The sequence below is a fragment of the Uranotaenia lowii genome, chromosome 1, assembly GCF_029784155.1.
Source record: "Uranotaenia lowii strain MFRU-FL chromosome 1, ASM2978415v1, whole genome shotgun sequence".
NCBI classification, from domain to species: domain Eukaryota; kingdom Metazoa; phylum Arthropoda; class Insecta; order Diptera; family Culicidae; genus Uranotaenia; species Uranotaenia lowii.
This window is the reverse complement of record NC_073691.1, coordinates 54,094,981-54,117,708: the sequence shown is the minus strand read 5'-3', so window position 1 is coordinate 54,117,708 and position 22,728 is coordinate 54,094,981. Positions and strand designations below refer to the sequence as shown.

The window sequence follows — 22,728 nt, the reverse complement described above, 5'->3', positions numbered from 1 at the left end:
TGTCTCTCTGAAGGCTGCACTTTAAGACAACTTGCAGATGATGGCGTAGTATCTGTAACAGGTAATACTGAGTCACATCTGCACAGACCTTTACAAGATACTTTAAACAGATTGTCATCCTGGGCTTTGGGGCTTGGAATCGAGTTCTCTCCAGAGAAAACGGAGTTAGTGGTTTTCTCTAAAAAGCATAGACCAGCTCAACCACAGCTCCAACTTCTTGGCAGGACGATCACTCAATCGAGGTGTTTTAAGTATCTTGGGGTTTGGTTTGATTCCAAATGTACCTGGAGAGCACACATAGAGTATCTGAAAGGAAAATGCCAACAGAGAATCAATTTTCTCCGATCAATCACTGGCACCTGGTGGGGAGCCCATCCAGAAGATCTTTTAAAATTGTATCGAACAACTATCCTCTCAGTTATGGAATATGGTAGCTTCTGTTTCCAGTCGGCTGCCAAAACTCACCTCATAAAACTCGAGCGTATCCAATACCGTTGTCTTCGCATCGCTTTGGGCTGTATGCCCTCTACGCACAACATGAGTCTTGAAGTTTTGGCAGGAATACTCCCTTTGAAAGATCGATTCAATCTACTGTCACTTCGGTTCCTCATTAGGTGTGAGGTCATGAACCCATTGGTGATCGTTAATTTTGAAAGGTTACTTGAGCAAAATTTTCATACAAGATTTATGTCTATATACCATGTCCTCATGTCGATGCAGGTAAACCCTTCTTCGTATTCTCCTGCTCGTGTTTGTAGCCCAGACTACGATAATTCTTCTGTCCAGTTTGATTTGTCTATGCAGCAGGAAATTCGTGGAATCCCGGATCCGCATCGTCCACTTCTGATTCCAAGAATTTTCGAAGCTAAATATAGACACGTCGATGCTGATAAATTGTACTTTACTGATGGATCACTTATAGAGGAATCAACAGGATTTGGAGTGTTCAACGAAATATCTAGCGCCTCTTACAGCCTCGAGTCACCATGCTCTGTGTATATAGCAGAGTTAGCAGCAATTCATTGGGCTTTGGACAGTATCGCTTCAAGGCCAGTCGGGCACTACTTTATTGTAACGGATAGTCTGAGTTCTGTTCAAGCAATTCACTCAATAAAACCGGGAAAGCACTCGCCATACTTCTTCGAGAAGATACGGGATAGTTTGAGTGCTTTATCAAAACGTCGCTTTACCATCACCTTTGTTTGGGTTCCCTCTCATTGCTCGATAGAGGGTAATGAGAAGGCAGACTCTCTGGCAAAGGTGGGGGCGATGGAAGGCGACACGTATCAGCGTGAAATCGCCTTCAACGAATTTTACTTTTTAGTTCGAAGAAACTCTCTTGTCAACTGGCAACGCAAATGGGACGAGGATGAGGATGGTCGGTGGCTGCACTCGATTATCCCAAGGGTAAGCCTTAAACCATGGTTTAATAGATTGGACCTGAGTCGGGATTATATTCGTGTATTTTCCCGTCTCATGTCCAATCATTGTTCCTTAGACTCGGTACTCTATCGTTTTGATATTGCTGGCAGCAATTTGTGTAGTTGCGGCCAAGGTTACCACGACATCGAGCATATTGTTTGGTCGTGCGAGGTCCATCTTGTCGCTAGAACGAATTTCATAGACTCCCTTCGGGCCCGAGGAAAACCACCCTATGTTCCAGTGAGAGATGTGCTGGCAGTGATAGACTTGGACTACATGTTCGAAATATATCTTTTCCTTAAAGCTATTGATCTTCGTCTATAATTCTTTTTATTTTCATATTTCCCTATCTATTTTCTTTTCTTAAAAAAAAAGTGAACTAGAAGTAAGCAAACTATTGTAAAAAAAAAACAAAAAGAGTTTGGCTCCTTAAAGCCTAAAGGTATGAGCCGTTTCAAATAAAGAATTAACAAAAAAAAAAAAAAAAAAAACAACTCCCCGATCTTTCAGGCGTGGCATGACGATTTGAAGTCGTTTATCATGTTCTGCACGAGTTGACCCTTCAATGCATATGTCGTCTATGTAGCAGAACGTTCCTTTGCAGCCAGAGAGAATCTTTTCCATAACTTTTTGGAAAATTCCTGGGGAGGACACCAGACCCCTTTGTGTGTTATGAACGTCGTGATGTCACGAGATTCTGGGGCCAACTCAGTTTGCAAGAAAGCATCTTTAATGTCTAGTTTGCTACGGATTTCTCCTTTATCAATTCTAGCTAATATTTCTTCCACGATTGGCATAGGATATCGTTCACGAAGCACAGCCTCATTTACCCTACGCAAATCGAGGCAAATCCTTGGCTCACCATTCGCTTTTCCCACAACAACTAGTGGCGAAACCCAAGATGTTGGTCCAGTGTTTATCTACGAAAAAAGTTAAACGATTTTACTGTTTTTTTTATTTATAAATTCGCTTTTAAGAGAAATCAATCTTATGACATTATGCCTGGAAACTGTTATTGGAAATCATTTTGAAGAAAACATAAACCTACTATCTCAATGATATCTCGAGCCAATAATTGCTCAACCTGCTTCAACCTTCAATTCATATGAATTTAAACCTGCATGTCACGATTTTTTCCAAACTGTAAAATCTTATCCTCGACTTGGTTTATGTTTAATCCGACTCTCAAAACTCCCAGAGCGTTGGCCGTTGCGTCCAGGGGACTGAGATAAACGGAGAATCATCGTCAATGACGAAACAAATTTTGCAGCCAGTGATTGAATTTGTGGTAATTTGTTGCAATTTGTTAGAGAGAATTAGAAGGTTTAAATAAAAATGAGAGAAACCGGTGGTCAGAGAGAGTGAAAATGCGCTAATTGTTGCAAATTGTTGCAATTTGTTAGATTTGTTGAGCAGTTGTGGAATTTTGATCATTACCGTTCCAAATGCAAAGAATTCTCTCTCCACTGCAATCCCTCGGTTGCGTTGCCTAACAAGCAACACTGTCCTTCACCAACAAAAAATTTAAATGATACCGCTTGGTTTCCACAAGTTATGGTCGCCTGAAACGTCCCAACTATTTGAAGAGGCTTCGTGTTTCCATATCCTCTCAGAGTCTGTTGTCCACCTTTGATCATGTTCGCCACCTTTACTTGCGCCTGCTTCATTTCCTCTCAGACATTTAACGGTATCAAATTGGCATCAGAGCCTGAATCAATGGACATCGCCTTTCACGCATTCAATGAGATTTGTTTCGTTACCAGAGTAAAAACAATTGTATGTTTTGCTCTTTTTCTCTGGAACATTCTCAGCGTACTCCGCAAGAATTTCTCCTGATTTATCGTCAAACTTGTCTCTATTTTCAATTATCAATCGATTTTGTTCTTCCTGGTGTTTGAAATTTACATATCTGATTTTCTTACAAATCTCGATTCCACTTTAAAAACCTTTTCTATAATGCTTTCATTTGGATTCAACGTGCTTATTTCCTTCATTTGTGGTTTTACGCCCTCCATCATTGCACCTAGCTCTTAAAGCTCGGCAAGCGATCTATCCTTTTGAAGAATGCGACGTATAAGTTCTTCAGATTCGCATCCCTCGACTATAGCATCTGTAAGTAATATTTCGGTCAATATTGATTTCCATTACTTCCGTTGAACTGCTAATGGCCAAATCGTACCAGTTCACCTTAGTCGCAACCAAAGGATTTTTGTCTACATCAGGTAGATTTCCGAACAATTTTTGTAGTTGTCTTCCACCAAGATGCAAAAGAAGTGCTTTCATCTTCCGTTGGTCAACTACGTTAAAAGCTTCTAAATATACTTCCAGTGAATTTCCCACTGAATCATTCTTCAGATAGTTCGGGCTATTTCTTCACATCGAAATGGTGCAATTGCTCGCGACTCGCTGATCTGTAATGCAATTAATTAATATGTCACTACACACGTCATTGTCAAAGCTTCTAAAAGCAAAACATTTTCAAGTTCCTCAGGACCTTAGAACATCTTATTCTTTGGCTTATCAAAGCTCAAAAATAATCAAGGTTTGTTTCTTCAAACACTTCGGTATCATTTAATTAAGCTTCTCAAAGCTCAAAGCTTTAATTCCTTCGCTCCTAAGGCCTCAGAGTTCGGATATCAGCAACATTCCCAAACAATGTACCTCAATACAAGGAATACAAACACATATTACTCATACTTCTTTTTCACTCCTCAGAGTCAAAAGAGCATGCCATTGAGTCACGTATAATCGGGTGCCCCTCGGGAATTTTCTCACCCTTTTCTTTTTTTGGTCTCGACCATCAAAATGTACGCCATTTTGAGTTTCATACCACATTTAGGGTGGGCTTTTTTCTCAACAAAAATTGTTTAGTTTTTCACTCTTAATTCTGTTTTTCACTGCACTCACCATGTTTTCCGCCATCCTCGTCGCTAGATGTAAGGACTTCGTGGGGTTTCGGATGCAATTCCATTTCGCACCAAGATAAATTACACAACGGTTTATTTGCGTCTTTCTTGTCCACGTACCAAACTAAGACTCCCCGTTTTTCTACCCTCTCCTCCCCCCTCCTTTTTTGTGGTCATGATCTTAAAAAAAATTTAAAGAATATATCCTTATGTGCAACGTATAGCTTCTAAATTCAGCTTTCTTGAACACTATGTGAAACTTGTTTGAGTATTTTGTAGCTGATCTACCGTCATTTTCAAAAGTATGTTTTTTCGGATTTTTTTTCATAGACTTTGAATAACGGAAAACTGAAGTGTTGCAGGTGAATAATGTTTCACACATATTTGAGTTTCGTAACAAGGCTTCCAAAACTACAAATTCGTTAAAATCAGTTGAGAATCAAGAGAAATACAGTGGTTTTATGCGAAGAGTGTCAATTTGACACTCAAGGTCTGATTGGGGAGTTTTTTTCCTGGGTTTTCAGGGTGCGAAATTAAAGATTCTAAGAATTCATGAAGGGTCCCCGCAAAAATTGTCTTTTTTTGTAGATTCACCCGAATAAAGTTACACGCCGCCAAACTTCCAATAGTGCCATATTGACACTCAAAAGTGGATTAGGGTAAGCAAAAAGTTTTCATACAACTTTTTTAAAAAAAAATCTTATTCTTATTTCTGTTTTCAAAATTTATCGAAATTAAATTACTTGATGTGATTGACTGATGAAGTGTAAGTAAACCTCTACAGTTAAATTCTTTTTAATAAGAAAAAATATTATTTGAAAGAACTTTTAATTTAGAATGTCTTGCTTTAAAGATCAATTTCCTCATGTGCATCAGAATTTAATTCATATTTTTCATTTTAAAAATTATCACATTATGAAATGTGATGGGAAGTATAAGAGAAGAATGAAATATCGAAAATAAATTGAGAAATTTATGTTCCTTTTTTCTTTGATATTTCATGTATCTCTAATACTTCCCATCATTTTGGAAAATATTATCATTTAGAGGTTTGAAGATGTACCAAGACGAACTCAAAACATTAGATTTGATACCAAAATTGTTATGAACATATTAAGACACATATAAAATGCTTTTATAAAAACTGGCTTGAACAAGAAAAAACCTCAGAAGCTTTTCTAATCATCGTAGTTTGAAATTGGTACTTCAATTGAGTCAAATCAGACAAAAACAGTAAAGTTGCCACAACCGAACTTAATTCAATGGTATCTGCTTCCAATTGATTGATGTTCGTTCCACACATGCCATCCAATCATTCGAATCCAGCTAGCATCCGGTGCTGGTTGTTTCAACTTTTCAAAAGTTAATGACTGGGATTAAGTTTCGGCATGTCATTAGTTTGCGTAAAGATGTCGTTTTAAAATCTCTCCAGTTGGAATCCCATTCATTCGAGAGTTCCGACGTTCGACCCAGGAAAATTTGTCCACCAGGCCAGGCCGACTGCCTTTACTCTGCTCTGGGGCAGCAACCCAGAGCCCCCGGGATATACATCTATTTTCTCTTGCCGTGATCAACCATATGGAGGCCTAGCTATGTATATAAAAACAAATTTGAATTTTAAAACTACTGAAAATATAACTTTTGATGGCTTTCACCGAATAAGTGTCGAAATCTGTACAAGTGGTCAAGTAATTTGTGTTCATGGCGTATATAGACCCCCTGCATTTTCGTTTAACAAGTTTTGTGATCAAATTGAATCTCTTCTAACGTCTGTTGCTGATAATCACTCCTGCTTTATTGTAGGTGATTTAAACGTTCCTGTGAATCTGGTTAATTTGAATACCGTAGCAAAATATAGATCTATCTTAGAATCTTTTGGATACGCTTGTACAAACACATTTCCTACTAGGCCAACAACTCGGAATATTCTAGATCACGTAATATCGAAGCAAATTGACTTAGATCGATTGAAAAATGATACAATCTTTTCTGATGTTAGTGACCATCTACAAATACTCACGTCCTTCAATTTATTAGGTGATAAAAATGTAACAATTCTAAGAAAAGAGATAGTTGACTACGCTAAACTAAACAGCTTATTTGTGAATTATTTAAACAGTATTCAACTACCAGAAAGTGTTGATGAAGGCCTACAAGAAATCACATCAACTTACAATCGCTTTGTGAAAGTTTCTACTCGTACACTTAATAAAAGGGTAAAACTTAAAGGTAATTGCTGTCCGTGGATGACATTTGACCTGTGGACACTCATCAAAATAAAAGATAATTATTTAAAACGATCAAAAAAGCATCCTAATGATAACAATTTGAAAGAGATGTTAATTCATTTAAATAAAAAAGTGAGTGCAAAAAAACAAGAATGTAAAAGGCTCTATTACGAGCGCTTATTAAATAATTCTCCGCATTCTAAGCTCTGGAAAAACATAAATACGCTCTTAGGTAAATCTAAAACGACTTCCTCAATCAACCTTTCAGATGAAAGAGGTGTTATAACCAATAGTACACAGATTTGTGAGAAATTTAACAAACATTTTTCCACAATTGGAAAGAACCTGGCTAAAGAGATTCCAATAGACACTGAAAATGATCATTTGTCTCATTTCGCACAGGTAGAAAATACAATCTTCTTACGACCCGCTAATGTAAACGAGGTTCGATTAGTTATTTTTTCACTTAAAAATAAAAAGGGTCATGGACCAGATGGCTTCCCTGTTAATGTCCTAAAAAACAACCATGAAACATTCTCGTACATACTCACACAATATTTTAACCAAATATTAGAGTCAGGAGTTTTCCCGAACTGTCTAAAAATTGCGAAAGTTATCCCTGTTTTTAAGGCTGGCGATTCGCTTGACGTCAATAACTATCGTCCTATCTCGACCTTAAGCGTTTTTAGTAAAGTGTTCGAGAAGCTTCTTGTTAATAGGATTGTAGACTTTCTAAATCAGAACAATATACTCTATAAACTGCAATATGGATTTAGATCAGGCTCGAGCACTCAAATTGCCATCTCAGAATTAGTGGAATCTATCATATGTAAAATAGAGTCAAAAAATGTTGTTGGGGCATTGTTTTTGGATCTCAAAAAAGCTTTCGACACTCTAAATCATGACATATTATTGTCCAAATTGCATAAATACGGGATAAGAGGAACAGCAAATAATATCCTTCGTAGCTACCTAGAAGATCGCAAGCAGTTTGTGGCTATTGAAAATACAAGAAGCGAATTAAGAAATATTGATATCGGTGTACCACAAGGGAGTAATATCGGGCCATTACTTTTCCTCTTATATGTAAATGATTTATGTAACCTTCAACTTAAAGGCACAGCACGTTTATTTGCCGATGATACAGCAATTTTTTATTCAGAAACTTCACCTGATAAAGCTTAGTTCTTTTAGAAATGGGACAGTTACGAATGCCTGTATCTAAAAAACCATTCGTTTGAACGAAATACTTTCTATGAAGAAAAAGAAGGTAATGTTATGATCTTTTATGAAAAAATTTGAAAAAAAATATTTACCGTTTTTTGTTAAAGAAATTTCTACTTTATTCTTGGTATCTCCCATTGGCCGGCGCACACTTTTTTCAGTCATGGTATTGATCAGTTTCTCCAACTTATACTTCGTAAAATCTATATTTTAGGTGGCTTCACCCTCCTTCTTCAATTTCTGATACTTTTTGGTCCAATACTTCTCTGGAAACTGGAAACTGGAAGCGTTTTAGTGGATACAGTTGTTTCGAAATGAACAAATTTGATTATTTTTGACCACATTTTTGAACGTTTTTTTTCGGTACCGGTTTTACAGCTTAAGAGCTTTGGAACTATCAAAAAATGGTTGTTTGAGGTTGGATTTCAATGAGTCATCACTAGGCAACACTTTCAGCTTATCGGAGAAAATTGTTTTGGACATTTCAGCGATCTACCCTTAGTTTTTCGTTTATTGAAAATTAAAAATGCTGGTATGAGACTTGACTTCCTTGATGATCCTTAACCGTTGTTGCCGATCATGTGCTTCTCTCCATTGCTTGATTTGAACTTTGTGGACATTATTGACAGTGTTTGCATACTTATCCACCACAAAAACTCAGTAATTCTTTGAATAATCAACGGTTTTGTCAGCTATCAATTTGAAAATGACGCATTTCCAAGGAAACTGTGCAAAATTATTTTTTTCTTTTTCTCTTGCATCGTACATATCTCAAAAACGCGTAAATTTTAAATTTTGAAAAAAATAGGTCGAATAGTACTTTTTACAGGCAACAAAATGCTGTCAAAATTTTCAATATTCAATAACTAGTTAACGAGCTATTAGCAAATGAAAGTGTCCCATTTCTAAAAGAACTAAGCTTTATTATAATTCAGCACATTGAAGACGACCTAAAACTGCTTTCAAAATATTTCAATTCAAACCTACTTTCACTTAATTATACAAAAACCAAATACATGTTGTTTCGTTCTTCACATAAAAAACTGCCTCGTACTAATGACCCAGCTATGAATGGTAATACGATTGAGAGAGTTAGTTGTTTCAAATACTTAGGAATTTACTTAGATGAAACTCTTTCATGGAATCGTCAAATTGAACACCTGGAAAAAAAAATTACTCCTCTTTGCGGGGTTCTTTGGAAACTGAGAAATTTTGTTCCCCAACATGTTCTCCTTAAATTTTATTTTGCGTTTATTCACTCTCATTTGAACTACCTTGTTATGATATGGGGAAGAGCTTCTTTGTCTCACTTACAGAAACTTCAAACGCTCCAGAATAGATGCTTGAAAAACATCTTAAAACTCCCTTTGTTATTCCCTACCTTTCAGCTATACTCTTTAAGAACGCATAACGTTCTTCCAATATCTGAACTCTGTGATTTGCAAACTGTTATATATATCTATGATAATCTACACTCAACTGAAAATATTCAAAACCTCCATTTTACTACGGGGTTGCGAACTCATAACACTCGCCAGTCAGATTTCTTGCAACGAAGCCGATCCACAACATCATTAGGGCAAAAAAGAATTTCGTTTATTGGACCTACTAAATACAACACCTTACCAACTGATATTAAAAACATAACCAATCGTTCCATGTTCAAAACCAAAGTGATACAGCTTTTGAAAGAAAAATTGAACCATTAAAACAGTCGATCATCAACCAGTCTTTGTTTTGCTTACCTTTTGCATATTTGTAGCGTTAATTTCTAATATTATTATTCTTTAAAAAATTGTAGTTTGTATTTTTATCTTATTAAATTATTGGACATAACTTGATAAAATTAGTAAATATAATTAGTGTAATAGTAAATATAGTATAATGAATCTCTTCAAAGGAAATTATTTTCCATTGAGATTCATATTGTTGTCAATTTAGTTAAATAATACATTTCCTCGCACGACATTAAACAATTTTGTGTTCTCAGCATGATTAAAATTTGCTCGCGTTAACTTTTATTATTCATTGCTGCCAGACATGCTGAGAACAGTAGCGTCCATTACCAGGGGGCTCAATTGAGCCTTTTGGTGTGGGGGAGTGTGGTGGGCCGCTACAAAAAAAAAAAAAAAAAAAAAACCACAGTCCTCACTGTTCCGTCAAGTGGAGGGAAGTGGACGGTCTCATCCGGGGAGCTCGTATCGAGTAAGCTACAACATTCAATAATATGGAATTCCAATATTGAAATTCCGAAAAAGTTTCCTATTTCCATAAAGCTATTTGCCATGGTTTAGCTCTTTGCTTCTGCTGGCTTTTCCCTAGGAGTTGATACGAAATCTGCCAAGAGTCTCTCTCTGCCTCTGTCTCTGTCTCTCTCTCAGGCAGAGGCCAAAGTTGTTCGGTTTCTGTGCACACGCATAATACTGTGCTCGGTTTCTCGGTTTGTCTATGATGAAGAATTCATCCATGGTTTTGCCGTTCCGTCCTAGCGCACAGCACATCAACCAGCAACCGGCACCAGCTTCTTCCTTAGCTCAGTCCATCATCCCTTTGGGGGGAACTACTTGCTTACCGCTCAATTCCTTCGAAAACCTCCCAAGCCACCCACACTCCGCAGCGCATCGCATCACATCCGGAAAGGAAGTCGAAGGAATGATCCTTGTTTCTGGAGGCAAACCAACATACACATACGGACCTCCCCTCCACTTTAACCCTCCATTCTTGTGGGGTCCACATCCTTCTCCTTCTGCGTCTAGTAAAAAACGAACGAAGAAAAAAGATACGTCTTACAAGAAAACAACTACTCCAGTTGATGGCACATAATCAAAGATATACAAACTCGTAAGACTTGGCGGCTTGTTGTCTTATGCCATCTGACAGATGAATATTTCCTAACGGGTAGGAACGATTGGGACCGGAAGTGGGTGGTTTGAGGCAACAGGAAATCTTTGCCCCCGTCCAACCGACCGCAGCGCAGCCGTGAGAAATAAGCCCTGGCACTTAAAGATGGAGCTTTGTCAGCAACCGGCGAATGTTGACGGTTCCCGTTCATCAAACCGAACCGATGATGGCAACTGGCTCGCTCCACCCACCCCACACCCTCTTTCCTCACAAGCTTCAAGGCAATGTTTCAATCCTGCAGGAGCCTCCCGGAAAACGCGTTGCTGCTACCTTGTGAACTTTACTTGGCTTCAGGATACATACGTTGCTGTTCAGTACCTTCCATAACCCACCAACAAGTTACCGGTATCAAGTGATGACATACACACGAGGTAAGGTATGTTGGAATATTTTAATCACTCCTGTAGGTAACGATTCATGCGAAGCGGCTGAGAGGTGTGGCTTGTCTCTTCGAAGACGAACCACAGGCGGCTAGTTGAGTGAATATGAAAAGTGGACTAACGATTGTAACAAAATCTTCAAATTCATTGTAAACTAGAATTTCTTTTCCGATAGGATTCGAATTAAGGTTCCTAAATTCTTAAACATATTTTTCTTGAATTTGTTTTTATTTCCCAAAAAAATGCCGCGCCGCCTAAGATCATGCTTAACACTCGTCGCTCGAATACTCCGAGTGTACGCAGGTCCTCCTCGAGTAAAGACCAACCGGTGCAATGAGCGTCGTGTACAGCTTACACTTTGTGCGAAGACTTAGTCTTCTAGACCGCAGTAGCTTGTGGAGTCCATAGAAGGCACGACAACCGCTGATAATTCGCCGCCGGATCTCACGGCTGGTGTTACTGTCTGCGGTTGAATACTAGTGAGCCGAGATAGACAAAGTCTTCGACTTTCTCCAGCTTGTCGCCGTCGATCGTGACCTTTTTATTACTGGACAAGCTGGCTCGGTCGGTCTCGCAGGCCAGCAAATACTCCGTTTTGGACGTGTTGATCATCAACCCAATCCTTCCTGCTTCGCGTTTCAGTTTGCGGTAGATCTCTTCCGCCGCCACAAATGATCTACCAACTATATCAATGTCATCGCAAAGCAGATAAGTTGACTGTATCTGTTGAAAATCGTGCCCCGCATTTCGCCCACCGCTCCTCGAATAACACCTTCTAGCGCCACATTGAACATCATGCAGAATTCGAATGAACTCGACAATTCACCCAAAATCCGCACACAGCACTGCGTCGCATCCATCGTCGCCTTGATCAGTCTGATCAGCTTCCCAGAAAAACCATTCTCGTCCATGATTTTCCATAGGTCGTCACGGTCAATCGTGTCGTATGCGGCTTTTAAGTCGATTAATAGATGGTGCGTACGGACTTGGTGTTCACGGCATTTTTGGAGGATTTGCCCTAATGTGAAGATCTGGTACGTCTGGACGTCGTAGACTGTCCCTCCATGAAGCTGGCCTGAGGACTTCTTACGAATCTGTTTGCTTGTGGCGTTAGGCGGCGGAGTAGTATTCGGGACAGCACTTTGTAGGCGGCATTTAGGGCAGTGATCGTTCAGTAGTTCTCAAAGTCCAATTCCACAGTCCTCTTTCCACTCCTTCTGTTGTTCTGTGTACCAGACCTAGACCATCAACCGGTGTAGGCAATCGGCCAACTTGTCCGGGCCCATTTTGATGAGTTCAGTTACCATCCTTCCCAGCCGACTTGTTACTATTCAGCTGACGAATGGCTTCCTCAACTTTGCTCATCGTTGGGAGTGGTTCCATCTCGTCATTGGCTATGTCGGTGATGTATCTTTCTCCACGGACTGCCTTAATCTCATGCATGTGCGCTGTTCAAGTGTTCATCGAAGTGCTGCTTCCACCTCTTATCACCTCACAACTGTCCGTCAGGATGCCTCTGTCCTTGTTCCGGCACATTTCGGCTTGCTATATTCCACATTTCGACGGGTGTTTTCTTCGTCCATCACCCTCCAACACTCCTCGTCGAACCAGGCGTTCCGTCGAATTCGTTCCACATTCCCGATGACCTTCTCCGCAACGCTGTTGATGACTGTCTTGATGGTATCCCAACAGTTCCCGAGAGGGGCTTCGTCAAGCTCGCCATCTGCCGGTAGCGCTTCTTTGAGCGATTGCGTATTGCACAATCTTCACCATTAGGTACCAGATAGTGGTCTGACTCGGTGATCGCACTTCGACAGGATCTGACGTAGAAGATGTCCGAGAAGTGCCGGCTGTCTATCAAAACGTGGTCGAACTGTGATTGCATTTGTACGGTGATCTCCAGGTGTACTTGTGTGGGAGGTGGTGCTGGAAAAAGGTACGGGATCTATTTGTCTTAGACCGTTTTCGTTTGTCATCTGGTGAGCGCTGAACCTTCCAATTGTCGTTTTGAATTCTTCTTCCTGCACAGTGGTTCAAATCCCCAAAAAGCTGGAAAAAAGTCAATTTTTCAAGTCAGCGACAACCAAATTTTTTGTATTGGAATCAAATCTCCAATACTCAAGGAACGTTATGATGTAATTAGATATTTTCTAAGACCTTGGAACCTAGGAACTTGGAATATTTTGATCCTTGCCTAGCCAGGTAAGCTGGTTCAACTTGCTAGAGAAGCTAGATGCCTCAAGTTAGAGATATTGGGACTGAGTGAAGTCCGTTGGCCTAACACTGGAGAACACAAGTCACAGTCCGGGCAAGTACTGCTTTACTCTGGCATACGAGGAGAACACGCTACTCAGGAACGATGAGTTGGTTTCCTATTAAGCCCGCAGGCCGATGCGGCCCCCAAAAGATTGGAACCGATAAACGAAAGAATAATAGCCAGATTCAGAACACGGGTTAGAAACTTTACAAAGGTCCAGTGTTTTGCGCCAACTGACGTTGCCGATTTGCAGGAGAAAGAGCAGTTTTACAGTCAACTGAACAGCGTGGTAGAGAAAATTCCGAAAAGTGACATTAAAATCCTCTCAGACGACTTCAACGCAATGATTGGCTCCGACAATCAAGACTTTGAGCGCATCATGGGGCGCCATGGTCTAGGACAGATGAGCGAAAACGGAAAGCTGTTTGTAGAATTTTGTGGCAACAACAACATGGTGATCGGTGGATCGATCTTCCCCCATCGACCAGCACATAAGGTCACTTGGGAATCCCGAGATGGCCGAACAGAAAATCAAATTGACCACATCTGCATCAGCCAAAAATGGAGAAGGAGCCTTCTTGATGTCCGCAACAAGCGAAGCGCAGACATTGCATCTGACCATCACCTCGTCCTTGGCGAGATACGACTGAGAGTGTTTCCAACGGAGGAGAAAGTCGGGTGTCGATACGACGTCCGCCGGTTGGAGAATCCAGAGGTGAAAAGGGCATACTTTGAACAGCTAGAATCCCGAGCCTCGGAGCTGCCGACAGACGGAACAGTCGAAGAACAGTGGTGTGGAATCAAGAATGCGTTTATCACGACGAGCCATGGTACTCTCGGTAAAGTTTGTGGAAGAAGAAGAGAATGGATGTCGGATGAAACTTGGAGGATGGTCGATGATCGAAGAAAGGCGAAAGTCGGAATTGAGCAGGCATGTACCGGGTCAGCCAAAGCAGCCGCCCGCTTACGATATGCGGAGCTGGAAAAGGCAGTTAAACGAGCTTGTAGACGAGACAAGAGAGCCTGGACAAACTTCCTAGCCGAAGAGGGAAAGAGCCGCCGCCAATGGAGATATCCGATTACTATATGACTTTTCTCGCCGCCTCAGTGGTGCGAGGACTAATGCAAGAATGCCGCTGAAAGACCGAGCAGGTCAGTTATTGACCGATCGAACAGATCAGCTCAAACGATGGACTGAGCACTTCGAACAACTCTTCCGAGTCACGAATAGCGATGGCCAACAGAATCCGCAGATCGAAGCGCCAACAGTAAGTCGCATAAAAGGCGTCAACTCGGAAGCGCCCTCGCTGGCTGAAATAGAAGCGGCAATCAAAAACATGAAATCCAACAAAGCACCTGGGATCGATTGCATCCCTGCTGAAATGCTGAAAGCCGACCCTGCCCTGTCAGCACAAATGTTGCACCGTCTTTTCGCTGACATCTGGGATACTGCAACATTCCCGGCCGACTGGATGCAGGGTATCCTCGTAAAGGTCCCGAAGAAAGGAGACCTGACAGAGTGCGGTAATTGGCGAGGCATAACGTTGATCTGTACAACCCTCAAAGTACTCTGCAAAGTGATCCTGAACAGGATACAGGAGAAAATTGACGCTACATTCCGACGGCAACAAGCTGGATTCCGATCCGGACGATCATGTGTGAACCACATCACAACGCTACGAATCATACTGGAACAAATCAACGAATTCCAGGACTCTCTTCTGCTGGTGTTCGTTGATTTCGAAAAAGCATTCGACCGACTTAACCATGAAAACATCTGGGCGGCTCTAAGGCGACGAGGGGTCCCAGAGAAACTAGTCCATCTCATCGAAGCACAGTATGAGGCATTTTCGTGCAAGGTCTTGCACGACGGTGTCTTGTCTTATCACCGCTACTTTTTCTCATCGTAATAGATGAGATTCTGACTGGATCGATCGACTGTGCACCAAACCGAGGATTGCCGTGGAATTCTTCAACAATGGAGCAACTGAACGACCTTGACCTGGCAGACGATATTGTTTTGCTCGCCCAAACACAACCGTATATGCAGAGCAAACTCGACGACCTCACCGAAAGTTCCAAGGCAGCAGGTCTCAAAGTCAATGTCGGGAAGACCAAGTCGATGGAGATCAACACATGAAATCCCTCCAGTTTCATGGTAGCTGGGCAACAAGTTGCGAAAGTGGTGTGCTTCCAGTATCATGGTAGCCAGATAACGCCTGATGGTGGTACCTGGAAAGACATCGAAACACGGATCAGAAAAGCCCGATTTGCGTTTGTGAGTCTCCGAAACATCTGGCGGTAACGCCAGATCTCTCTACGAACGAAAATCCGAATCTTCAAATCAAACGTCAAATCCGTATTCCTGTACGGGTGCGAAACTTGGTGCACATATGCGATGACGACGCGTAAACTGCAAGTATTTGTAAACCGCTGCCTGCGGAATATCATCCGCGCTTGGTGGCCTGGCAACTGGATCTCGAATGAGGAACTACATCGCCGGTGTCATCAAAAGACGCTAGAAATCGAGATTTGGGAACGTAAGTGGAGATGGATCGCAGAACTGGTCGCAGTGGTAGGGACCCAACAAAAAAAAAAAAAAAAAAAAGTGGAGATGGATTGGGCACACTCTGCGGAAAGATGAAAACGAGATTTGCAGAGAGGCGCTAGATTGGAATCCAGAAGGACATCGAAGAAGAGGCAGACTCAGAAACTCGTGGCGGCGAAGCCTAGCCGCTGAAATCCGAACTGTCGACGAAAATCTTGACTGGGACCAGGTGAATTCGTTGGCTCCGGATCGTCAACAGTGGAGGTCTTTTACCACGGCCCTATGCACCGGAGGATCGGCGCGGGATCATTAAGTTAAGTAAGTAAGTTCACCCTCCTTTCCATCATCCCTGCTAGAAGAAAGGAGAGATCTAAAATAACACTAGTTTACAGCATTTTTGAACTCAGTAAACTGAAGGTCATATCCAATGTGAAATCGGGCGCTGAATCCGAAAATAAAATTCAAAAAAATCTCAGTAGAACCGTTTTTGAGTTATGCTCCAAATATGAAATTTCGAAAAAATTAAAAAAGTTTTTGTATTTAGATTAAAATATCTCGGACGGCATAACAGTAATTTGAAATCCCTCTTTTGCATATTAAAGGTGAATAAGTTTTCTATCGATCATCTGAACACTGTTTTTGCGTTTGACCAACATTATTGCTTTTGCGCTTACATGTCAAATTAAGACAAAGATTCCATGTGGTTATTTATCAAAATCGGTTGAAAATTGAAGAAGTTATGGCTACTTTACCATAACTGAAATTTTTGGAGTTTTTAATAATTTAACGAACCGCAGTACACTTATCATAGTATAGGAAGAATGAAACATGATAAATCTCACACGCTCCAAGTCAAAATTATTTGTTAACTTACCAGAAGGTCACATGCCAAGTTTCAGGAAGATCTGACCATAGGGAGGGGTTGCTTAAGTCTCAAACGTGAATAAAATTTTGAGGTATTTTGCCCGGAAGGAACGAAAAATACTGGTTTTTCATCAATAACTTTTTTCATCACTAGCTGATTGTTTTTTATGAGTGATTTTCTTAAAGTCTAAGTTGAGACAAATATTTCACCTGAAGACTGTAACTCGATTGGATTTGAAACAGAAAAGTTATTGCGGTTCAAAGGCCGCAAATTTTGTCCAACACGCAATGAGTACTTTTTACGCATTGCGTTTTATACGACATTTTTCGACCAAAATACAATCTTTGAACCGCAATAACTTTTCTGTTTCAAACCCAATCGAGTTACAGTCTTCGGGTGAAATATTTGTCTCAACTTCCATCCATCGTCGCCTTGATCAGTCTGATCAGCTTCCCGGAAAAGCCGTTCTCGTCCATGATTTTCCATAGCTCGTTACGGTCGATCGTGTCGTATGCGGCTTTGAAGTCGATGAATAGATGGTGCGTAGGGACTTGGTGTTTATGGCGTTTTTAGAAGATTTGTCGTAATGACCGTCCCTCCATGACGTAGGCCTGAGGACTTCTTACGAATCTGTTTGCTTGTGGCTTTAGGCGGCGAAGTAGGATTCGGGACAGCACTTTGTAGGCGGCATTAAGGACTGTGATCGTTCGGTAGTTCTCACAGTCTAGTTTGTCGCCTTTCTTGTAGATTGGGCATATTACCCCCTTCCATCCTTCCAGTCCTCCGGTAGCTGTTCTATGTCCCAGATCCGGACTATCAACCGGTGTAGGCAATCGGCCAACTTGTCCGGGTCCATTTTGATGAGTTCAGCTGCGATGCCATCCTTCCCAGCCGACTTGTTTCTATTCAGCTGGCGAATGGCTTCCTTAATGTGGTAACTTTTCTTCTCAAGAGCTTCCTCCCAATTCAGACTTACCTCACTAAACATCACACCATCTCACACATCAACATAATTAAATATAGGTATTTCACAGCCGACAATAACTCAACCATTCTCTATTCTAAATTCGGAAAGAATGGTTGAGTTATTGTCGGCTGTGAAATATATTTAATTATGTTGATGTGTGAGATGGTGTGATGTTTAGTGAGGTAAGTCTGAATTGGGAGGAAGCTCTTGAGAAGAAAAGTTACCACACTTAACTTCACTCTTCGTTGGGAGTGGCTCCTCTACGTCGTTGGCTACGCCGGCGATGTAACTTTCCCCACCGTCTTGGTCTCCTGCATGTGCGCCGTTCAGGAGTTCATAGAAGTGCTGCTTCCTTCTTTTGATGAAGGTTCTCCATCAGGATGCCTCCATCCTTAACCCAGTACATTACGGCTTGCGGCACGAAGCCTTTCCAGAATGCGTTGGGTTTCTGACAGAACTTTCGTGTTTCTTGGGAATGATGCAGCTGTTCCAGCTCCTCAAGCTCCTCCTCCTCCAGGCGGCGTATTTTTTCCTGGAAGATTCGGAATCAACGGGTGCTTCTTCGCACTACTGCAGCCCGCGCGGCGTTCTCTTCGTCCATCACTCTCCTACACTTCTCGTCGAACCAGTCGTTCCGTCAAGTTTGTTCCACATGCCCGATGACGATCTTGATATCATGTTTTGCGGTCGCATCCACGTTTCAGCTGCGCGTCTTTGTCATCACCGGTACTTCCGACGTGAGGGCTGTGCACGTTTATGAAGCTTGTTGAAGAAGCGGCCCTTGATCTCAACCGGCACATTCGTGGGTCGATCGGCCACCAGCTGATCAGGCGCTTCTTCAAAACGAACACCAACACATACAGGATCTCAATGATACTTGATGTTTCCTCGAAGTTATTCCTTTTTCTTAACTCTAAGCGTACATCTTACGAAGATATGATGGCTAGCATTTTACAAAATGCTGAAACCACCAACGCACTGAAAGTGTACTATGTATGCCATGATCGGGATTCGATCTAATGCCCGCTGGTTCAGAAGACTTGAAAGCTATCCTCTACTCAACTATTTGTCTCGACTCGATTAGACTCGAAAATTGACTTTCCCCTGTTAGAGAATCAAAAAAACAAAAAAAAAACTTTCCCCCAAAGCTCTTTTTTTTTGGTAAAGATTTTCAGCTCTCTTCCTTTTTATAATTTTCGTATAAATTGTATATGTATCTGTTTTATCTCTCCTTCTCCTGAATTTTGCTTTCACTATCACTTCTTTGGATTCCAACTCTGAATTGGTAATAATACGGATTTTTGAGCGAACTTACTACCAAGAATCTGTACCGAATACCGATTTTTGGCAAAACATACCGATTTTATACAGATTTTTAAGATTTTGGTACAAAATATAAGATATATTTCAGTCTGAGCAAGATTATCGAAAATATTGAGCGTTCTGTTAAATTAAGGACGACCAGATAATACTTGGTGTTAGCTTAGTAAGAAACACTTGATGCTTTTATGATAATTGAACGTGTTTTAATATTTCAATAAAATAACTCCCAAATTTAGAATTAAAGAAGCATTTTCTTTTAGAGTACTAACTTTCCATTGAAATAAGGATTTTTTTTTTCAAATTTAGGAAAACTGTTGTTATCTATAACATATTCTATAATATTTATAATTGCGCCTTGATAGCCGGCGGAAGTTAATCTAATGAAATTAAATATGTTTGGGTTTTTAGAATTTAGAAAATACGAAAAAATTGTAAAAAACGCTCTATAAGGATCACAGCTATAAGAAATCATGTGTCAATCGATAACATGAAGAAATTTATTGATTGAGAATATTACATGGAAGCTTCAGTAGTTTTTTTAATATTTCAAAAGCCAACAAAAACTTTTCAATATGTGTTTTTTTTTGCAATTAAATCCCTCATTTGCCAAAAACAACAATTCAAAAGCATGTTTTCTTGAGATTACCGCTTTTTTGGCGTCAAAGGCCTCAATTATGAAAATCCAAGTTTGCATACATTCTCAAAAGAAAAAAAGCAAAGAAGAAAATATAATATAGTGGAAAGGTTTCCAAAATGGGCCAATCGGGTTAAATGACCCTACTCTAGTAGAATAGAGTAGAGTAGAATAGAGTAGAGTTGAGAAAAGTAGAGTAGAGTAGAGAAGAGTAGAGTAGAGAAGATTAGTGTAGATTAGAGTAGAGTAGAGCAGAGTAGAGTAAAGTAAAGTAGAGTAGAGCAGTGTGGAGTGAAGTTGGTGTAGAGTAGAGTAGGGTAGAGTAAAATGGAGTTTAGTAAGAGTAGATAGAGTAAAGACCAATGCATTTTGAGGGTGATACGCTTAGAACTTAAGGCAAAAAATAATTTTATGAATTTACAAACTCAAAAAAACAAAATTATAAAATCGTACAAGGGTTTGATATATTTTTATGTAATATTTCGACTTTAAAAAATTATACATAAAGAAGCTTTAAACAAAAACTAGGATGGTTTTTGTTTCTTACTCAAATGAACTTAAGAAATAACACATAATTCATCTTTTGTGGAGGTTTAATAATGATTATTTAGTGGAATAATAGAGTGTTTTTGTATGCCCCATCATGTTTGTAAAATGTCTCTATCCGCAAAAAACAGGTTAAATAGAATAAATAAATGATTTTTATCATTGAACCTTCAAATCTAAGCTCTGAATAACATCTATAGAGAGAATTAAAGATCTTAAAACAGATTTGATAAAGTTTTTTTCATGGATGAACTGCCTCCATATTATGGCAACACTAACTTTTGTTTTATTCATAAAATTATAATATACTTTGATTATTATAAACCTTCAGCTTTGTCGTACGGAAATTATTGCTTTCTAGCAGTTTCAATGAAATTAAACGGAAATATTGCCCAAAAAACATAAATTTTGTTCAAAAAATAAATAGGCTTATTTAGCCCGCACGGTTTGAGGTTCGGCATTTTAGACAACACTTATAATAAAATCGATTTCTTGGAAAGAAAAGAAAATTTTTACAAAAAAATTACTCCAATGTATAGAAAACAGATGCCTGCACACGTGTGTTTAGTTTTTGTACACATATTCGATGTGATATTTGATTAAATAAGTATTCTGCTTAATAGGCGCATATGTCCCGCTCCTCCCCTAAACCTCCAAATAACTTCTAAAAACTGATCAAAAATGTGTAAACAACAGAAAAAAGCAAGCTCACGAGATACTTTTAGGCATTTATCAAAAATAATTTAAATAAAGATTTCAAAATCAGTACCGAATACCAAATTTTAATTACTCCAAAATACCGATTTTCATACCGATTCTCCGGATTTCCAAACCGAAGAAAAAAATTTTTGAGTTCGAAAATACCGAATCACTGCCCATCAGTGATCACACCTCTTATACCCTCATATGTCAGTTCACTATTTCTCTGTATTTGTTCCAGTCAATCTTCTTGAAACTGTTCACATCGTTCATTCCAATTAAACTGTCAGTTTGGATCAGGATAGGGATGTGATCACCTCCATATGGAGAATCCAGTGTATTGCAGGTAAACTGCAGGCTATTTTCCGGCGACACCACTGTTATATCGATAGCACTGGGTAGATCTGATCGGTCTTATAGGGTGAAGTTTCCATTGTTGAGTACTACAAGTCCTCTTTTGCCCCAAACCGTGTGTTTCGCATTCCAGTCACCACCAATGATACATGATTTAGGTACAGTAGTTTTGGTCATTGCATGGCTACTAACAGCCGCCTGTAGGTGGCTGTACAGCGACACAACATATAATTTTTCCATGGAAATAGTGATACTTCTGCTGATTGCTTGTATTGCTCTTGGACTAGGGATGGTCAATTCAATTGGAGATAAATCATTTCTTGCAGCGATAAGAACTCCCATCGAGTTTCTTCGGTTGTCCAACCTGAAAATGCAGTGATCTTTGATGTTGAAATTTGCGGTGTCAAGGATTGCTCAGTTGGATTTCTAGTTGTTAATGAGACTTTCGATAGTGTTTTTCTTAGTTAATGCTCCCCTGCAATGTTTATGGATCAGTTTTCTCGTCGTTTTCTATTTCAACCAACCACGTCTCCACCACCGGCGGCGGACCGTCATTATTGTTGAGCTCTTGAGCATCGGATCCTACTTTGATCTCTTCTACAATCATCTCCGGCTCTGTGGAGTTGGTAGGAAACGACGTTCCACCACTACACGTATTTGCCTCACCAGCACTAGTATTGATGCTCTGCGAAGTAGTTCCACCTCCCCGTGGTGCAGAGTGGAAACGTGTCTGCAAGTCCGGCGTATTGCAGATGTACGGCCAAGAGAACTACACCAAATCCACTAGAGGCTGTCGACGGGTCTGCCAAACCCGCGCGGAAGAAGTGGTGCACCCGGGTACTTAGGCACCAGTACTTGGGTGTGTGCGTGACGGTCCAACACGCTTTCGGGGGGTCATGGCCCTGATATGCGGACGTGACCGGAGGGAGAGCGATCGCCAACTCGTTTTGCGCTTCGGTGGGTATAGACCCGATTCGCAAAATGAGTAGATGCGCAAAGTGGTGGCCAATGGTGGGCCGATCACTTAGGGACGTGTTTACACGTCAGTGTCCGAGAGGCACATTCTGCCGGAGGTGTCAGGGTTCGACACGCGTTTCGGGAATTGATGCGCCCGAACCACGAGTGTGACCTGATGAGGGCGTTCTATAGCCCGATCTGCGCTTCGGGTGGTCAAGCGCCCGACTTGAAGATCGGGTAGTTGCGCTGAGTGGTGACTTAAGTCAACACTATTTGTGAGTTCGGAGGAGTCTGAGTCCTACACGTGGCCTAAGGGGCTTACCCCCCCTACCCGCGTGTTTGAACAGAGAAAGTGTCGTCGACAACTCGCTTTGTGTTTCTGGATCTTGGACTGGATTCACAAAGTTAGTAGTTGCGCTGCGTGGGGACCTCATTCACACGATGAGATGTCGGGTCCTAACTCGTCAGAGGAGGGGTCGCGCATCGAGTTGTGTTAGAATGAGGTTATGCTGACAGA

General features: G+C 40.6%; 1 protein-coding gene across 1 annotated transcript; it reads left to right on the top strand.

Moving 5' to 3' along the window:
• Positions 1 to 725: 725 nt before the first annotated feature.
• LOC129739002 (uncharacterized) lies at positions 726 to 1,765 on the top strand. The gene is made up of 2 exons (XM_055730358.1): positions 726 to 1,407; positions 1,533 to 1,765. Exons 1-2 carry the CDS (start codon positions 799 to 801, stop codon positions 1,542 to 1,544), a joined length of 621 nt encoding a protein of 206 aa, XP_055586333.1. The 5' UTR covers positions 726 to 798; the 3' UTR covers positions 1,545 to 1,765.
• Positions 1,766 to 22,728: the final 20,963 nt, after the last annotated feature.

Coding starts and splice junctions, on each gene's coding strand:
- LOC129739002 (XM_055730358.1), top strand. CDS start 799: ATGCAGCAGGAAATTCGTGGAATCCCGGATCCGCATCGTCCACTTCTG.